Source organism: Aquila chrysaetos, chromosome 9 (genome assembly GCF_900496995.4).
Source record: "Aquila chrysaetos chrysaetos chromosome 9, bAquChr1.4, whole genome shotgun sequence".
In the NCBI taxonomy this organism is placed as follows: domain Eukaryota; kingdom Metazoa; phylum Chordata; class Aves; order Accipitriformes; family Accipitridae; genus Aquila; species Aquila chrysaetos.
Genome location: NC_044012.1, coordinates 43,412,947 through 43,431,144, shown reverse-complemented (window position 1 = coordinate 43,431,144; position 18,198 = coordinate 43,412,947). Strand labels below are relative to the sequence as shown.

The window sequence follows — 18,198 nt, the reverse complement described above, 5'->3', positions numbered from 1 at the left end:
GTGCGTGACAAGGTTTCACCAAGAATCAGCTTTCAGGGACCGGCAGTGTCCCTGCATTACTGTTGCTTGGCACGATATATCCCAGGGAGGGGGTCCCACCCCGCTGTCCTGGAGGGGTCTCGGCCACATCCACCCGCCATGGTTACGGCGGTTTCTCTGGGCTTCCCGCGTGGCGCGGCACTGCGTGGCATGGTGGTGCCAGCCGGTGCTGGCGGATGGTGGCAGAGGGCTCCTGCCACCGCACGCTGTCACCGGGCTGGTGCAGCAACCGCTTCCACCGCTGTGTTGGAGCAATGAGGTGGGGATGGCTGAACCCAGCCTGACATTTCCCGCAGAGCATGAGTCCCCACGCTCTTTAACTCCCTAAATCCGGCTCCCACCTGTGCTCCTGCCCTCCTTCCCTTTGGCATTTTCACTAAGTCTCTCCGCTATTTGAGGAAGGGCATCGATGCCTTCCTCAGAGTCTGGGGAAGGCTCTCAGCCTGCTCTTTGTTTAAACACCTTTGACTTTTAAAGCTCGTTGCAAACAAATATTGCTTTACTCGCCGTGCTGGCTCAGCCCATCCCTGCATCCCCCCCACTGCCCCTCTGCTCGCTCAGTCAAGGGAATTCCCCCGTGCCCTGGTGTGACCCGTGCTTTGGAAAATATACATGAACCTTTGGCTCGGCAGCTGCAGTGAAGATGCTAAAACATCTTCTGCCCTTCCAGTGGTTTCTGGCTGGCAGAGATGGGGGGGTACTGGGGGGCTGTAGGATGCTAGCTGCTCGATTTGCTTTTTAATGGGGCAGCTGATGGGGCTGCCAGCCTTCCCAGCAGGACGTGGCTTGGTGGCCCATTGGGTCCCTGCAGGAGGGAGTTCGCCGCTATCCAGGCGCCGTGCGTGTTTGCCTTCCCCAGCGCTCCATTTAACTCCATCCATCATCGAGGAGCTCCCGGGGGGGCTGCGGGCTGGGCTGAGCGGCGAGGGCTGCTGTTTCGTCCCTCTGGCATTGCAGAGATGCTGCAGCAGTCGTTCCTGCTCTGCTGGGGCCGGAGACTTGGGCTCTGCAGTGCAACGGTCCCTGGCGTTGCCGGTCGGTGTGGGTCCCTGCCGTGCCGGCACCGTGCACGCACAGTGCTGGAGAAACTCCCGGGCACATCGTCTGATGGATGGCACGAGCCGAGGGGACAGGCAGCTTGGGGCACCGCAGAGCCCCTGCCAGCCCTGAGGGATGCGGGAGTTCCCTGGCAGCAGAGGAGACCAAATCTCCCTGAATTTCTAGAGGATTTGGGTGCAGAAACCTCTGCCTGGGTTGGCATTGGTTTCCTTGTATCCCACTCGGCACAGCTGCATGTCCCCTGTCTCTGCGCCGGTTTTTCCCTGCCTGGCAGAGCGTTTGCCTGGCCAAATGGCCCCGTCTCAGCAGTCCCCGTGCTTTTTGCCCCCAGGAGAGGGGGAGCACAGCCCCTGCCCCTCTTCTGCGGGTGAGGAGATGAGAGCAGTCGTACCTCTGGCTGGGTCAGGGTGGTGGGAGCAGATCATCCCATCTGGCTGCTCAGGGATGGGTCCGAGGTGCACCGTGGTCCAGGCGGCGCGTTTTGGTGGGCTGTGGGGATGGGGAATTGGCAGAAGAGTGTTTCTGGTACGTTGGCGATGTCCCCCTGTGCTGTTGGGGGCAGCTGGGACCGAGCAGCGATGGGGCTGTAGCTCTCCCATCTGGGGTGCGCTAAGGCAATGCTGTCTGCTTGTGTCTGTCCGTCCATCCATCCACCCCTCAGCCGCATTTCAGCAGATGCTGAGCTGCTGGCTGGCTCCACGTCTTGGTGACTGGCCACCAACCTTGCCCTGTCTGCAGGCTTGGGCCAGGAAGGTCTACGCCAGCTTCGAGAGCTGTCCTGGCTCACACAGAACCTGGCAAGCGTACGTCCCCTCGGTGTCCCCGTGTCCCCTGGGGCTCCATCTGGCGCACCACTAACCCTCCGTCGAGGGTTCTTGAAATTACCTGCTAGATGTGTTGCCTTGACCCTTGCAAGCCCCGGGAGCCGTGTTATGCTTGGCTGGACCCCACCAGCCGGGTGCCTGGGAGGTTTGGATGGCCCCGAGGAGCCGGCTGGGTGGGGGGTGAGGGGGGGGGGGGTTGGAAAGCATCCCGGGATGGCAGCGATGCTCTCTTGGAATGCAGTGCTGGGGTCTCGGGTCCGTTGGGTTATCGCAGCCCTTCCAGAAGGAACCCCAGATGTACCACGCTGCAATGACCGTGGCTTTTTATCTGCATTTTATCTTCTTGCAAAGCAAGAGACGGTCCTAGTCTGAAAATATAATTAATGAACAAGTTGCTGCCTCTTTAAAACATCATGTAATTTCTTTGCGAGTGCGGTAGTGGTCGATTTCTAGAAGCCAAGATTAGTATTAATAAAGCAGGAATGAGGTACAGTATTAACCTTTTCCATCAATCTTTATTTATTGAGTCGTTAATTAGAGACATTTAATTTCCCAGGCCAATTCTGCCTGGGCATGGGGGCTGGGGAGGAGGCGGGGAGGAAGCAGGATGCTGTTTCATGGCTTAAATGGCGACGAATTTTGCCAGAATGGGGTTTGATGGTGGGGAAGGAGCCCCTTCCCAAACTGAACATCCTGGGGGCAGCTCCAGCAGCAGGGAAAGCCCCAGAGCATCTTAAAAACCAAAAGCATGTTATATTTATCAAATCTAGTGGCAACCCTATATTAAACCCCTGCTTTATTGTGTTAACAAGCCTGTATTGGATTTTTCTCAGCTGCAAAACCTTACACTTGGCAGCGGTATTTTATTAGCAGCCAAGGCATCAGTTTTGAACTCGAAGTGGGATTAATTTAATATTAAGTAAGAGCTGAGAGGGGCCGCTGCGGATTGAGGAGTTGATGGTGTGTGACTAGTGAGTTATGCGTGGAGGTTATTAGCTGTCCTACGGGGAAAAAATGATCCGGAGCTGAATATTTATGAGTCGGCCTGGTCCTGGGAGGGCTGCGGGTGGCTTGGGGACAGTGCAGGGCAGGCAGAGTGATGAGCAACAAAACAAAACAAAAAAACCTAAACCAAACAAACAAAAAAACCAACCCAGCAGTGAGCATCCTCATTTGGGCCAGATTTGAAAGCTGCACCGGCCATGGCGTAAAGGTTTGCGGAGTCGGTCCCTCCTGGTGACCGGTGTCCCCGTGCCTGCAGAGCCATCCCCCCAGCGCGCGATGGGGCTGAAGGGCTGGGTGATGCTGGGGTTTATTTTGCCCCACGGCGAGGGTGCGATCGCTGGGATGCTGGCGTCGGGAGAGGCGGCTGCAGCCGTGGGGGTTTCCCTGGCTGTAAAGCAAGCTGAGGTCTTGCTCCGGTTTTATGCACGTCTCCCTTTGGTCATCTGGATGCTGTCTTTGGGGAAGGAAAGAGGGATTGCAGCGTCGCCTGAGGAGCAGTCGGGGTGCAGGGCTGCTTTGGGTACGGCTCCTCCTTTGGACGGGACCCGCTGTCCCCAGCTCCCTAAGGGGTAGCAAATTATTCCCAGTGTTTTGTTTTAGGGAATGAAAGCAAAACTTGCTATTTGCCTTTCGGAACAGGGGGAAAACAGCTTTTCTGATGACATTTTGTCATCTCTCTGCAATCTATGAGCTGCATCCCGGCGGCGGGCGCTCCTCTCTGCCTTCTCCCAGGAGTTTGTTTTCCTGTTGATTTTAATGGAGTGGTTCAGAAACAGCTTCTTCCCTAATTAAGTACGGTGGAGTGAAGGAGGCTGGGCTAAGCGGGGAGGCGATGGCAGCACCGAGGGAATTAACAAAGCCAAATTTGGCCAAGGGGAGCACCTCTCCCTTTGTGCTGGTGGCCGGGGTTTGGTGGCAACTGGGAGGGGAGAGGCGGCCCGAGGGATCGGAGGGCGGCTGTAGCTGATGCTCATTTCAATATGCAATTAATATTCACTATCTAAACAAAACAAATCGGCTTTTATGAGCGAACAGGCAGCCTTGCAGCACTGTCGAGGCAGGCAGAGCTTGGGGAAAAGTGGGCCAAGGGGAGTTTGCTTCTGTGCCAGCTCTTCCCTTGCTTTTCCAGCTGGGAATCGGCTCTGGCAGAGCGGTAAGGCCCGGGGGAGCCCTGGGAGGGAGCAAAATCCGAAAGTGTTTAACACGCTTTGCAGAAAGAACAGCTTGGGGATTTTTTTTTTCGTTATTTTTTTCCTTTCAAGTGCGTTCTTGGTTTAAGTGTATCTCATCAAGCGGAGTGCCCGCTACCTGCAGCGTGCCTGTAAGCAACCGTGTGTTGAAAACACATTTCCCCAGCTTATCCGGGGTATTTTTAGCCCTGACGCACCCACCAGCCCCATACTGAGTTATTTTTGCTCTCGAGTGCCTCGGTTGTGCTGTGACACAGCCGAGCGTCGAAGGGGACAGCAGTGAGGGGGGGGACGTGGTGGCCACGACGCCACAGCTGAGCTTGGGGTGGCGGGAAGCGGCCTTGGCTCTCCTTCGTTAACTGCTGCTAATTACTGCTGGGGGTGGGAGCACGGGGATGCTGCCGGGCCCGCAGCATCCGGGCAGTTTTGAGTTATGTAAATCTATGCGTGCAAAGCAACCAATGGGGGAGCACCTTGATTTGCATACGTGCATGCCGATTTGCAAATCCTTGGGTGCGGGTTAATTAACCGGAGGGGTCGATGGTTTGCGGGAGGATTTAATCCACGGCGTTGTGTCCTCCCTCACCTATTCCCACGCGCGGCCACGGCTGCGCCTTCCCCAGCCCCGGGCTGTGCGTGAAGCCGGGTGCCACCAGCTGGGGTGGCCTTGGGGACAAGGGGACAGCCCAGCTACGTGGCACTGGGATGAGCACCCAGTTTGCTGGTATGTGGGCGCAGGTGCCTGCAGGCAGGGTGGTCTTGCTGGAGGTGATACGACCCTGCGCAGAGCGGAGTTTCGGGGGGGGTGTGACACGTTCCAACTTGTCACCTGCCGTGTCCCCACTTGGGCTGGGCTGTTTTGGCGAGGAGGGGGCTCGGGTGGGTGCCCGTGGTGGCTTTGGAAGTGCACCTCCGTCCTGGTGGCTCTATCCAGGCAGAGGCGAGCCTTTCCTACAGCAGGATTTTTTTTTCTGTAATTAATTAAAATATAAGGAAGGGCGTTAACTTTTTTATGAGCTTCTTGCTGGGTTGAAGGGCTTTTTGTAGCAGCTGGAGAAGCCACTCTAAAAGCAGCTGGATAGGACCTGCTTTATTGCTTATTTTTTTTATTTTTATTTTCTGCTTTGGGATTGCGATTCAAGCAAACTCAACTCCTCATCCCCCTTTTCCCCAGGAGCTTTTTTTCAATCCAGTCCTAAAGCTTTCATTTCCAAAGCCTTTTCCTCCTTTACTTTTCCTCTGGAGCTTGAAATAAAATGTTCCCCTTGAAAAGGCTGGGGAGAGAAGAGGCCAGGCAATTAATAATCAAAAAGGGGATGGGGAAGGAAGGTTTTTAAAATAAAGAGATTACGGTTTTATGTTAGTTTTCTTAGCGGAGGCGATCAAAAGGAGTCGGCGAAGGGATCTTCAATTGGGTCCATCGCTTTGGCGCTCTGAAGTTGCTGCCGACAGCCCTTTGCTCATCTCTGCGCCGGTGGAGATGAATAATTAGAAGCGGAGAGGAGCCCCGCTTAATTACAATCCCCCTCCTTTATGCAAATGGCACAACTGGGTGGCGTGGTGTGGGGGGATGGATTTGCAGGGGCGAGACGGGGGCATCAGCCACGGCCGGGTGAGGGGTGTCCCATCCCCATGCTACGTTTTGGGGTGGTGGGGGAAGCTGGTGGGGGACGCACGCCCACGGCGGGTGCTCAGCAGGTGGGGAAACACGTGGGCAAAGCGCCTCTCTAACCCTCGCGAAGCGCTTGCTCGGCTTTCGCACGTGCCTCACGCGGAGAAGCTTCTTGCCGGCGTTTCGGAGGCGAGGGGCTGCGGTGCCGGGGTGGGGACCGTGCGGCTTCTGCCGCGCCGCATGGCCGTGTCTGTGTGCTCTGTCGCAGGCGGCAGCCTCTCCAAGCAGGATTGGACCATCCAGTGGCCCACGACGGAGCCGGGGAAGGAGAACAGCCCCGGGTGCCAGCCGGAGCCGGGACAGTGGGGCAGGACGCACCTCTCGCAGAGCCCCAAGGTCCAACCCAAGTGCGGGCAGCATCACTGCCACGCGGGCTCGCCCCACGGACCCATGTACACCCACGTGGACCGACTGACCGTGGAGGGTCACCCGGGGCTGTGCCCACCCGTGGAGTCCGGCCACCGTTCCTTGCCGCCCTCCCCGCGCCAGCGACACGCCGCTCACACCCCTCCGCGTACCCCCAACATCGTGACCACCATGACGCCGCCGGGCACGCCGCCGGTACGACGGAGGAATAAACTGAAGCCCCCCGGGACGCCCCCGCCATCGTCGCGAAAACTGATCCATCTCATCCCCGGCTTCACCGCCCTGCACCGGAGCAAGTCCCACGAGTTCCAGCTGGGGCATCGCGTGGACGAGGCTCACACCCCCAAGTAAGTGGGTGCCCCGGGGTGCCGGCGCACAGTGGGGTGATGAACCCCATCCCAGCTCCTTTGGAAAAGTGCTTTGGTCCCTAAATGTCGGGGTGTGGTGTCTTCTTTTTTTTTCTTTTTCTTTTTTTTTTTTTTTTGAGCTTTGAGGTAGAAAAGCCCTTTGCAGCTCTAGCGGGCAGCGGAGGTGCTGCTAGGACGGTGTCTACTTTGTTCCCCTGGGACCTCATTTTGGGAGCGTGGGGTGGATGGGGAACACCGAGGGGTTCCAGGGCTGCTGCTCAGCAAAGCCCCTGCGTGCCGGAGCGTGGCACGGGTGGGTCTGGTGGTGGGATTTTGCAGCCGCGGCACGAGGATGCGCTACCCGGCTGAAGAGCTGTGTGTGGGTGCGAAGGCACACAAGAGCATGATAGGAAGAATCATCTTTCAGCTGAAAGGTGGATATTAAGGATATATAAAACCTTATAGATATAACACTTTATATTCTAGAGACCTCCCCAGCATCTTTTCCATCCCTGATGGTGTTTGCAGAAGGGCCCTCAGGCTCTGGCCGTGCCACGGCTCCTTCTCGCTCCTCTTGCTCTGCGGCTCCGGTGCCGGCAGAGGCTGCTGCTGTGCAGGGAAAGGGCTCCCCAGCACCAACACTTTCCCTCTCCATCTCCTTCAGGCCCTTTTGGCGGCCGTGCTCAGAAAGCCCTTCTGCTGCCTCGGTGTGGGGTGGCAGAGGGGACCGGTGGCCACCTTGGGGCATCATGTCCTCTCCCTGAGGATGCACGGGGATGGAGCACGCCTGGTCCCTGCTAGCCTCCCAAAACAAGAGCCGCAGGACAAACTGCCCTGTTTGCCCACAAATTTGGGGTTCTTAGAAAAAAAAGCCATGCCAGAAGCCTGGGCAGAGTCCCCCAAGGGATGTGGTGGGAGCAGGGGAAAGTCCAGGGTACCCCAGCATGGCCCAGGAGGCAGCAGTGATGCTCGGGCAGCTCCGGCTGGGACACGTGAAGGGTTAAAATCCGCTGGGGGCTCCTGGCTGCCAGACCCTGGTGTCCCCCTCTTCGGGCAGGGAGAGACCGGAGGGGGTTTGGGGTGCAGATGTATCGGTGGCCGCAGCGTGACGGTGTCATTTGTTTCCCCGTCGCGTCCCCAAGGCTGCGGCAGCCGCGGGGCTCCGGTCGTTGCACGAACTGAGAGCGGTTGTCCTTCTCCCCTGGGCTGGGAGCTTTTGGTCTCTAAAGGCTTTTAGCTTTTGGAAATTAATTTATTTCAGCTGGATGATGCCTCCCGTAAGGCCACCCTCCCCTTCGTACTTAGGCACCAGAAAGTCGTATTTACTTTGGTCTGTCCCCAGCGAGCATCACCACGTTTGCAGGAGCAAAGCCTGAGCAAGCAGCCTGTCTCCTCTTGTACTTTTATTTGCATTTCAGCATCTGATCCAAGCTCTATCCTCAGCTAACGCAGAGGGTCTCACCGAGGGCAAAACCTGCCTTTGGTTCCCCCAAGCTGTTTGATCCTCACCGTGGTCACCCCACACCCCGGGTCACCCTGACACGGATCTGGGACGAAGGTTTGGACGCGGGTGTCTGGACCTTACTGCAGCAAACCCTTTGGCCGGTGATGCCCCGAGCCAGCCAGGGACGGGATGCCTCGACTTTCCTGCAAGGGGAAAGAGCAGGGAAGGTTGTGGAGAAGGAAATCGTAAATAGGGTTTGCGTGAACACAGTCACGTCCCCTCTTCCTTCATTGCTCACTGCTTTCCTTCGGTCCCTGCCCGACCACGTCCAGTTTGTCCAGCATCTCTGGACAAACTCTGCCCAGCAGTGCTGGGCAAAACTTGAATCCATGGTTAGTGAATTAATAGAAGAAAGAGAGAGCCAATATTAAAAGGGCTCCATTGTGCTAGCATCCTACCGGGGGTTCATCATGTTGATGTGGAAGGACCCAGGCTCCCAAAAGCTGCTCGGAGAACCGGGGAGGTTAATTTTCTCTAATGGCTTTTAATGTTTTTCAGGAGGCAACCACTAAATCCTGCTTGCTAATCCCATTAGTGTTTCGGGATAGTAATTAGTGCATTAAAGAGGCAGCTGCTTCTTTTTTCCCCTTTTCTCTAGCAGAGGCATGCTGAAGTTTTAGCTGTTTATTAGCCTGGTTGCGGTGGCTAATGTTTTGCCTGGCACAGAGAAAAAGTGGCTTTTTGAGGCTGTTATCAGCTAATTTTTATTTTATGGCCGTGTCCATGCAATGCACATGTGTTGTAGGGCTGGTTTTTTTAGTGTCATAACTTCTGCAGTGTCCAAGTCCTCTGTGCTCCCTGCAGGAGGGACGTTTCCTCCTGACCTCAAACATGAAATGGAACTCATCCCTGAAAAATAATTTCAAGCCTGCTCTGATCAACCCCTTCTGGTTTTAGCTGTGCCGGGGGGGCCTTCGTTTGCTTTGGATTGTGGCTTTCTGTTCCCCAGATCGTGTCCCAGCATGGAAGGAGGTGCTAGACCTGGAGAGTTGATAGTTTGGGAACACTGCTGGGGACCCCAAGTGCTGGGTGGGATCTCCTGGGGTGATTTTGGGTCTAGATTTACCCCCGTACTGCCTCTTTACAGACCACTTTCTGGTGGGACCCATCTAAAACCCTCCCAAGGAGGAGGCTGGTGTCCTTCAGACTGATTTATCTCCTCGCCTGGCATGCCCCATCTCAGGATGGGGTAAAATGGGCTCTGGGGAGCCAGGGATGCCCTTGGTAAAAGGAAAAAGATCTCTCCCTGTGAGCTGTGCTCAGTATCGATGGAGGGAAGCTGTCGGGGTGCTGCAGGGCTGCCCCCACAGATTTTTCCATCTCAGTGTAGGCACAAAAGTAAACCGCACCATATACCTGGGAGAGCTTCAGCAGCGACCGGGTCCTCTCTGGAGCAAGGTCACCATGTACAACTTGACTCTTGATGACAGCTCGTAAGTTTGCTTGCTTTTTGTGTTTCAGAGCTTATTTCTAGGGTTTAATCCATCGCTTTTGTATGCTGAGACCTTCTGAAGCAGGGGTTAAGTTTTTTGAGCTTACAGCCTCAGATTTTCCTGCACGGAGCCTCCAGCTGTTGACCGTAACTCTGGGGTACGGAACATTACTCCTAAAAAGATCCCCTGGCTTCCATAAATCCACAATCCATAAACATCTCATGAATGGTCTTGAAACGGAAACAAAACATTTAGAGTGGTTGATAATATAATGCCCATTTAATACCTCATGAATTCCACGGGCCATTTAAATCTTTCATGGATAGTTAATGATTATTCATCAGCAAGAAGTCAGGAAAAAAACCCAAACTCTGAATTGAAGGTCTTAAAAATACATTAGTTGGGGAACAAAAGTCAGGCTAGTTAAGAGTGAGCTCAAGAGTGTGTGTTAATCCTTGGAAGGATGTGTATAAAATAGCTGTCTGGAGGCAAGATCTGCCCTAGGCTATCCTGCCCCAAAGCGGTGGTTGCGTTGTCTTCACCCTCAGACCCATGTGAAGGGGAGGTGAGCCCAAGACCTTATCCGCTTCCCAGTTGTGGTTCCTTTTGTCATGCTGGTGTCTGGCCAAATTCATGAACTCCATGGCCTTCAAAGAATAGCCTCCAGCCAGCAGCTGAGGAGGGAGGATCAGACCGTATCGACAGTGATTATTAAAGCAGTGTGACCTGACAGAGCTGAGCCCCGGAGGAAATGCTGAACTTTCCTGAGGGCTAACGTGAAGCAGCTGCTGGAGAGGACATGCAGTTTTTGTGGTGTACCTAGGTCAGGTTTGGGCTGGGAGGAGGCTCCTCCAGCTCAAGGCAGATTTATTTTGGGTAAGTTTTCAACAAAGTCTCCTTATCCTGTGTCGTTGCAATTGCATTCAAGGCGTGGATGCAGATAGGGTTAGGTGTTCCGGTGAAAAAGCCTGTTTATTCAAAGTCTAACGATGGTTGACTTCCTTGCCGTTAGCCTCAGTGACGCTGAGGTTGTTTTTTGGTGCTGGTTTTCAAAATCAGGACAAGGATATCCTGGATGGATGAAGTCAGATGTGAAGTTCACATCTGATCTGGTGATAGAGCACATATCCATTTACTTCTTTTCCTTTTCCCTTGTATTATTTCCAACTCTGAACCAACTCTAACTCGATGCTTTCTGTGTTGTGGGTCTTTTTCTCCATCCCACGTAACAGAGAAACCCCTGAGAACGGGCTATCTCCTGTGGCACTTGGCCAAGTCTAGTGTAGGATCCTACTTGGGGCATCTAGGCAGAGAGGTGAAAGACCGAGTCATAGACTTGCAGAAACCTGGGACCAGAGGTCTTCACCGTCCCCACCACACCGAGCAGCCTGTGGGTTAGACTGTCCCTCAGAGTTAATCATCTAAGCTGGTCTTAAATGCTACTGAGTGATAGGTCATTTATTCTGCTGCTCTGCGACCTTTATGATAATGATGTTTTCCCTTGTATCAATTCTAATCAACACTTCTACCGTGTAGATCAATTATTTGATATTCTGCGTGGGCTGGATTTGATAGAGCGGCATCGAGATAGCTCTTGTGCCTGGTGTGTGTCTGACATTTTCCAGGCTTGGAAAGGCAGGTGGGCTCTTGGCGTCGGGGGGTGAGCAAGAGATTGATGTTTGCAGAGCAGGTGGATGCAGCAGGACACTACCGACATGTGCAAATAATCCATATGCAGCACCTTTAGCATTGTGTTATTCATCCTGTATGATGTCCGAAAATGTAGAGACCTACCTGGTACTTCTGCAAGGGGGAGAGCATTGAAGTGAGGAAATTTGGAGAGCAAAATGAGCAGCATCTCTCTCTGTGTTTCCAAATAATCTTTCTGATTAATCTCGGTGCCTTTGATGGTGAGTCAGGGCTGTGGAGTTTTGCACAGGTCCTGGATTGTCTCCAGCTCTCTCAAAGTATGGTCTGCACACTGCGTCTTGACAGTGATGGGTAGCCTCCGTAACAAACTGGCTCTCTGCTGCAATTATCCCACTGCTCTGGGCTGCGGTTCTCCTTAGGTATGTCATTAATGTTAATTACTGCTGTGGTATTCCATCAAGAGGAGCAGGAGCTTTTAACATGCTTGGAGGAGAAACTTTTCACCGTGTCCTTTAATGAGAAGTTGAGCCTCCTTTCGCCACTTTGAAAGCGGAGAGCGTGATTATGAATTTAGATAAGGTTTAACATCTTGGGGCAGGGGGTTGAGAGGTGGCAGAGCTCTTCTGCTGCTGGCATCGTTGCCTGATGCGCTGCCTCCACACTGTCCTCGCGGGAGGGGAGGATACAGCAAGGGCAGGTGCTGTGGGCAACGTCCCAGGGTGGTGACCAGGAGATGGATTGACCTCTGCTGGTCATGATACAACCAGGAAGACACGCTTGAGCTCTTTTCAGCTCTCTCTTCCAGCTGTAGCTATGCAGGAAAGACACAAAGCAGCAACTCTGTCCTCTTCTTTGTGGTCTAAGAGGTTGGTGAGTGCATTTGAACACCATCCTGCAAGCCCCCACTGAGCCGCTGCTGTGGCCAGCCCAGCGCCCAAGCAGGTGGTGGGTTGGCCAAGCGCTCTGGTGGCTTCCTTGGCAATAATGAAATGAAAACCAAGAAGGCAGGGCGAGCAGGCTTCCCAAAAAGCCATGAGACTGCTCTGACTTTTCTCTTTCAATTAAAGCGCTGCCCAAGCCCACCATGCATCAGCAACCTCAGATCTAGAGGCAGCATGCAAGCAAACCACAGAGAAAAATTGCCCGGTGTCTCTTCTGAGATGAAAGGTTTGCAGAGCTGTAGTTAGTGCAATGAACCTACACCTCAGGGCTTTCCAGCCATGGGCAGTCCATGCTTTTCCCTCCAGTGGAGTAATTTTTTGAGAATTGCCTCCCAAAATGGGTCCAGGTGTGTGCACGGGTCCCTGGTCCATGCAGGCGTTTCTCTTCTCATGTTAATGCAAGTGGTGTAAGCAAGAGCCTGAGTTGATCGCGTCCCTTTTCTTAGTTGAGTTTTGCAAGCATGGAGATGATGGTGGTTGGGAAATGGGATCTTATACTGATGGAGAGCTCTGTGGTCTTCAGCCCACTCCTTCCTCTCCTTTGAGGACAGGCTGAGAGAGTTGGGGCTGTTCAGCCTGGAGAAGAGAAGGCTCCGGGGACACCTTATTGCGGCCTCCAGTACTTAAAGGGGGCTTAGAAGAAAGATGGGGACAGACTTTTTAGTAGGGCCTGCTGCAATAGGACAAGGGGTAATGGTTTTAAACTAAAAGAGGGGAGATTCAGAGTAGATACAAGGAAGAAATTTTTTTACGATGAGGGTGGTAAAGCACTGGAGCAGGTTGCCCAGAGCGGTGGTAGATGCCCCATCCCTGGAAACATTCAAGGTCAGGTTGGACGGGGCTCTGAGCAACCTGATCTAGTTGAAGATGTCCCTGCTCATTGCAAGAGGGGTTGGACTAGGTGACCTTTAAAGGTCCCTTCCAACCCAAACTATTCTATGAGTCTGTGATTTGGTGGGGGGAAAAAAAAATGCCCAGATCTGGCCCGTCTGGCTGAGGTTGTGTTGTCTGGGGATGGAGAAACCCACTCATCTGGGTGCAAACGAGGAACACACCAGGGCTGAACTGGTGTGGAAGTGGCCCCAGCAAAAGGACACTCAACCTCACCATCGTTGGTTGGCCACAGCTCATCTACCACCGCCCTTGTGTGTCCCTCAAAGAAACGTAATGGTGGAAATTAAGAAAACAGAAGGGGTTTAATGAGAAACAGGACCTGCTTCAGGATCCTGGCAATTAGCTCCTCGAGCTCCTTCCACACAGCAGCCTGCCTCTGCTCCGAGCGTCGCTCCTGCTACCCTCCTGCAGCACCGTCTCGTTGGCGCATGAGTCCCAGGAGGGGAAAAAAACCTGTTTGGCTCGAGCCCCTTCAAAGAGTTTCCCTGCTTTATAATTTGCAGCTGTAATAAAAAGTTACGCTTTGTGCTACGAAAAGAGAATAATAGATCAGTAAGACTTGAACCTTAAAACTCAGCCATCCAGGGAAGCGGGGACAGGCACTTGGATAAATATTTAACTGTCGAGGCTTTGATATGAAGAACCTGCTTCTCCACTGGCCGGAGGAGGAGGCGTTTGTTGCCTCTTACAGTAATGAGGATAAATGTAACATCTGGTAGATATTCTTTTTTTTTTTTTTTTTTTTTAATATCAAGCTAGTATTGCATAGACCTTGTTCAACTCTGGGTGTATAATGAAGAAATTTCTTCTGTTCAGGCAGGTTCAAATAATCCACTGGCTTTACTTGTGTGTTTGCCTTGAACCCTGAAATGCTAAAGCAGTCGGTGCTGTCCTTGCTGCATGGGGAGGGATGCGCGACGACACCGGGCATGGATGCTGCGTTTATTCTCATGCGTGAAAGGTGACCTGGTGCCTCCTTTTCTGGCTGTGATGGTTTCAACCTGGCAGTTTTGGTCCAAACTCCACAAGCCTGTTGGTTTGGGGATGCTCACGCTGCTGGGCCAGGGAAGTCGCCTGGATTTTTGTGGATTTTTTGGGAATCCCTGAAAAAAGGAGTTGGGTTTTGCCAGCCATGTGCCGACACAGGAACCCAACAAGAAGAGAGCAGAACTGGCAGCTCTTCTTGCATTAAAATAAATGTGTGGGGTTTACTCCTTTTTTTGTCATTGCACATGGATGCTGCTTGCTCGGGCCAGAGGCGACTGCCTGGTGCGGACAGGCAGAGTCTCGCAGGCTGCCGAAGTGCGGGGGGAAGCGCTTTACCTTCTCCTTCTTCTGATTTAATACAGAATATTGTGCAATTAAGCCAGTCAAAAGGCCATAAATCTTCTGGGCTGAATCCTGACCGAGGCTGTGCACCTCAGGCCAGGCAGCAGCGATCTTTAATCCTTTGAGAGAGCTAAGTGAAATACCAATGAGAGGATTTTTTTTCACCCTATATCCCTTCTTTTAAAAGAAACGCTTGCGTTGAAATTGGAGTGTGCTGGAGAGGAGCAAAGTGGTGAATAAAACATAGTCTGGTGCCGACAGCTGCAGGGTCAACTCACCTGTTTCGGCTAAATTTTAAATTTAAACCGCTTTTAATTTTTTTAATTACAATAATAGGGGCAAGTGAGAACAAATGCCTGCAGAGCAGATAGTTATTTACCTGATTTCCATCTTTTATATAAGCAGCGGGCGTGGAGAAGCGAACGCCGCCGGGGCGTAGGGGACCAGTTGGTGAGTCCCCTTTGGGATGCTCTTCAGGATGGCCGTGGGTCAGCCATAGCCCTGGGCAGAGCAGTACGCTGGGAGCATCGTGGAGCTGACAGCCCTACGGCCGTTGCATCTCCGCTCCCCGTAACATATAGGTCCCCCTGTGCCCATCCTCATGTTCCAAATTCTGCTGGCGAGCGCTCGCTTTCCCGGCACATCCTGCTCTTCCAGCCTGTGAATCACCTGGGGACATCCCAGCTGCTTCGTGCTTTTGCATGGCGAAGATCCGCGCGTCCTCACCGGGTACCTTTCTGTCACGGACCCTATAGCATCCATACCATCCCCGCATCCCGGCTCGCGCCGTAAGCCCCTGTCAATCCCTGCCCTCCCGCCGGGCTTCGATGCATGTAGAGCCTCGCTGGGGCTGAAGGGAGTGACGAGCCCTTTGTCCTGGGTGTCTGCTCGTGTTTTTCGCTGCCTGTTGAAACCGTCTATTTTTTTTCCAAAGCTGGTGATAAGCATTTGACTGATTCCACAGAGCAGGCGGGGATGAGCCATTCAGGCTGGATTGACACCTAAAGGGATTTGCATTAAGTGCTTCAAACTAGCTGGTTTGGTTTTTTTTTTTCTTTTTTTGAAAACCATCATCATATATTTAGCAAATTCTTGCATGAAATTACATCCCTAATAGTTGGCATTTACCTATCTGTGCGTGGAATCGCTCCCAGCGAGCGGCGCTGACTTTCCCATGCATCTGTGTCAGACTGCAGCAGAAAGGATCCCTGATGCTCCTCCAAACTCTGGTTTCGGGGGGCTTGGGTGGGGAGTGCTGTGTCTGGTGTCCCTGCCGAGAGATGCACAGGGAAGGCAAGGATAAAAATGAGGGGGTTTTGGGCCATGCAGAGGGTTAGGGGATGGTGAGAGGTAATGGAACAGAGCAGGCTGACGGGATGCTGGGGAGGGTCTGCAGGTCCAGGAGCAGCCATGGGGTTCTCAATGTGGGAACAGCTGAGAACCAGTGACCTCGGAAAAGGTCTGGGGAGCTGAGGGCTGTGTGGGACAGGGTCTGGCCCCATCGTGCCAACGGGGAGCCCGGCACCCCTGCAGCGAGGGGTGCTTGGTGCTTGCGGAGCCCCAGGGTCTGCCTGGCTTTGCAGCCTCCTGCAGCAGGGACAGGGCTGGGATGAGTGCGGAGAGGGGACCTCAGGCTCCCGGAGTGGCAAAAAAAATAGTCGAGATGGTCAGATTTGGGGATCTGCTCTGAATCTGGTGGGAAATGAGCCCTTGTCCCTGCGGTGACACTTTTCCTGCCATCCCTGGGGGTGACAGGGGCTTGCCTTAGTCACCCCAGGGTGTCCCCTAGATTTTGGGGAGCTTCAAGCCTAGAGATAGAGTGCATGTGGTCCTCTTTGCTCCCCACAACCCCTTTAAAGCCAAAATAAAAAATAACTGGTGTATAACTAGCTCCCCGCTCCCTCCGGCCGGTGCTTCGCTGCCTCCCCCGGCACAGGCTGGACTTTCATTTCGGTAGTTGTCCAGCTGTGACTGGAGGAAAATGGACCTTCCTGGGGGCTGGGAGGTATCGCCACCATCTAAATAGCCCCTTCTGCAGCCCTGTGGCTTTGCAAAGCTGTGCTGCGCTTTCTCTTCTGCCACGTTTGCTTCTCCATCGGCGTTTCTGTATAATCACTGGGTTGTTTTAGGGGGGAGTGCTTGCCTTCCTGCCCCCCCCCAGCCAAGCAGCTGAGAACTCGCCAGCTTCTGGAGAGGTCTGAAATGGTGCTTAACGGGGGGATTAGTGCTGCCAACCCCCCCTCTTCCAGAGTTCATCAGCTTGCATCCTGCACTGGACTTTGCTGGTTCCTCCCGATCCGGCTGGGACTCGTTTGGCTGAGATTCCCAGCAACGAGGTCCAGCCTGGGCCAACCCCCTCCAGGAGGGGGGGTGTCTGCTGCTGTGTTGGGGCTTTATCCCTATGGAAAATTGAATTAAGTTGATGGTCTTCCTTGTTTTTTTAAAAAAATATCCCCTTTTTCACTTCTGCTGTCCTTGCTGGGTTTGGGGGGGTGATGCCCAGCTGGGACAGGGACTCTGGGCTGTGCTGGGGGTTTTAAGCCGGGAGGAGCACAATGTGTTTCCAGCACGTGTTTTTTCCCTGCCTCATGTGATGCTGGCTTGGGTAAATGAGAGGAAAATCGAAACGTTTGCCAGAGACGGGCAAAACCTCTCCTGGATATTGGAAGTTGAGGCTGGTGGTGGTTAGGAGGTATAGCCTCCTCTGCCCGGGGATTTACACCCTTATCTCCGCTTACCACCTGAAAAGCAAGAGACCTTTCGCCCCTGGAGTGGAAAAAACCTAATTTAAGAGTGGCTTAGTGCTCCGGAGGAGGAAGAGTTTTTGCAGCGGGGCTGGGTTAGTGCAGCCCCAGGTGCGTGTCTCCCAAAGGGTGGTGGCCGCATCCTGTGCTGGGCTGGCACAGTCACCGATCAAAGCATGTCCCCTCCCAGGTCTCTAGGAGCCTGAAGTTTTCTGAGCGTTACCAAGTGTCCCAGCAGTAGGTTATGGGGAGGGGGCTCTGGTGTATCATCCATGTCCTGCTCCTTCTGTGGGCTGAGATGAGCACGGGTGGTGCAGGAGCACGGGGGGGTCTGAACGGTTGGACTTGATGATCTTAAGGGTCTTTTCCAGCCTAAATGATTCAATGATTCTATAAAAGAGTATTGCCCAAAATGCCTCCCTCGGAGCCCTCTGCAAAGTCCCTGGAGAGGGCGCCCTGATGGGCGAGGAGATGCTCCCCACTGGGACGGTTATTGCCGTGCTGGTCTGGGGGAGTGCCGCCGGTGTAAGGCCAAGGGGAACCATCCCAGTTTCACTCTGGGATGCTGCAGTGCAAACAGGCAGATGTAGGAGGTTGGCGAGGAGTAGGCTGTGACCCCCCACCATGGCAGTAAGTCCCTTATGTGGTGCCCATGGCCAGCCTCATCCTGCACCGAAGCCCATGCAGCAAGGCTGGCATTTGACCCTCTTTTTGCACAAGCAGCCCCAAACAGGGCTTGGTTTGCACGGCAGGGAGGGGTTTGCTCCGTGCCCTGCTGGCACCCTGGGTGCCTTGTCCCCAAATTGGTGGTTGTGGCCTTGGGGCCGCTTTGGAGCAGCTGAGAGGAGATTGCAGAGAAGCAGAGGAACCGCATCGCCTCTTGGGATGTCTTTGCAGCTCGTTGTTTGTGCCCTCTGCCGTTTGCAGGACTTGTCCTCCTACGGATTTTGCGTTATTTGCTGTTTCTACCTTCCTCCCCATTGCCTTTCCTGGAGGATGGGCCGCAGGTTTGCTCCCTGGGTGCACCACCCAACCATGCACGGTGCTGGGACACCCGCTGCCAGTTGGGGAAAAAAACAGAGGGAAGCCAGCAAGGGGAGAGCCGTGTCCTCTACAACCCAGCCACATGCTTCCCCTGGCCCTTCAGCTCCTCCCGGGCTTCCCATGGGTGCTATGGGCTCTGTGGCCGCATCCTGCTCTG

General features: G+C 53.9%; 1 protein-coding gene across 3 annotated transcripts in view; it reads left to right on the top strand.

The window, feature by feature from the left end:
* The window catches only part of KSR2 (kinase suppressor of ras 2), an 88,601-nt gene that overhangs the window by 9,902 nt on the left and 60,501 nt on the right, over positions 1 to 18,198 (top strand). For all 3 annotated transcript variants that reach the window (XM_030026279.2, XM_030026276.2, XM_030026278.1), the window contains exon 4: positions 5,998 to 6,502. In XM_030026279.2, coding sequence (XP_029882139.1) covers positions 5,998 to 6,502 — 505 coding nt within the window. The remainder of the gene's footprint in view (positions 1 to 5,997; positions 6,503 to 18,198) is intronic.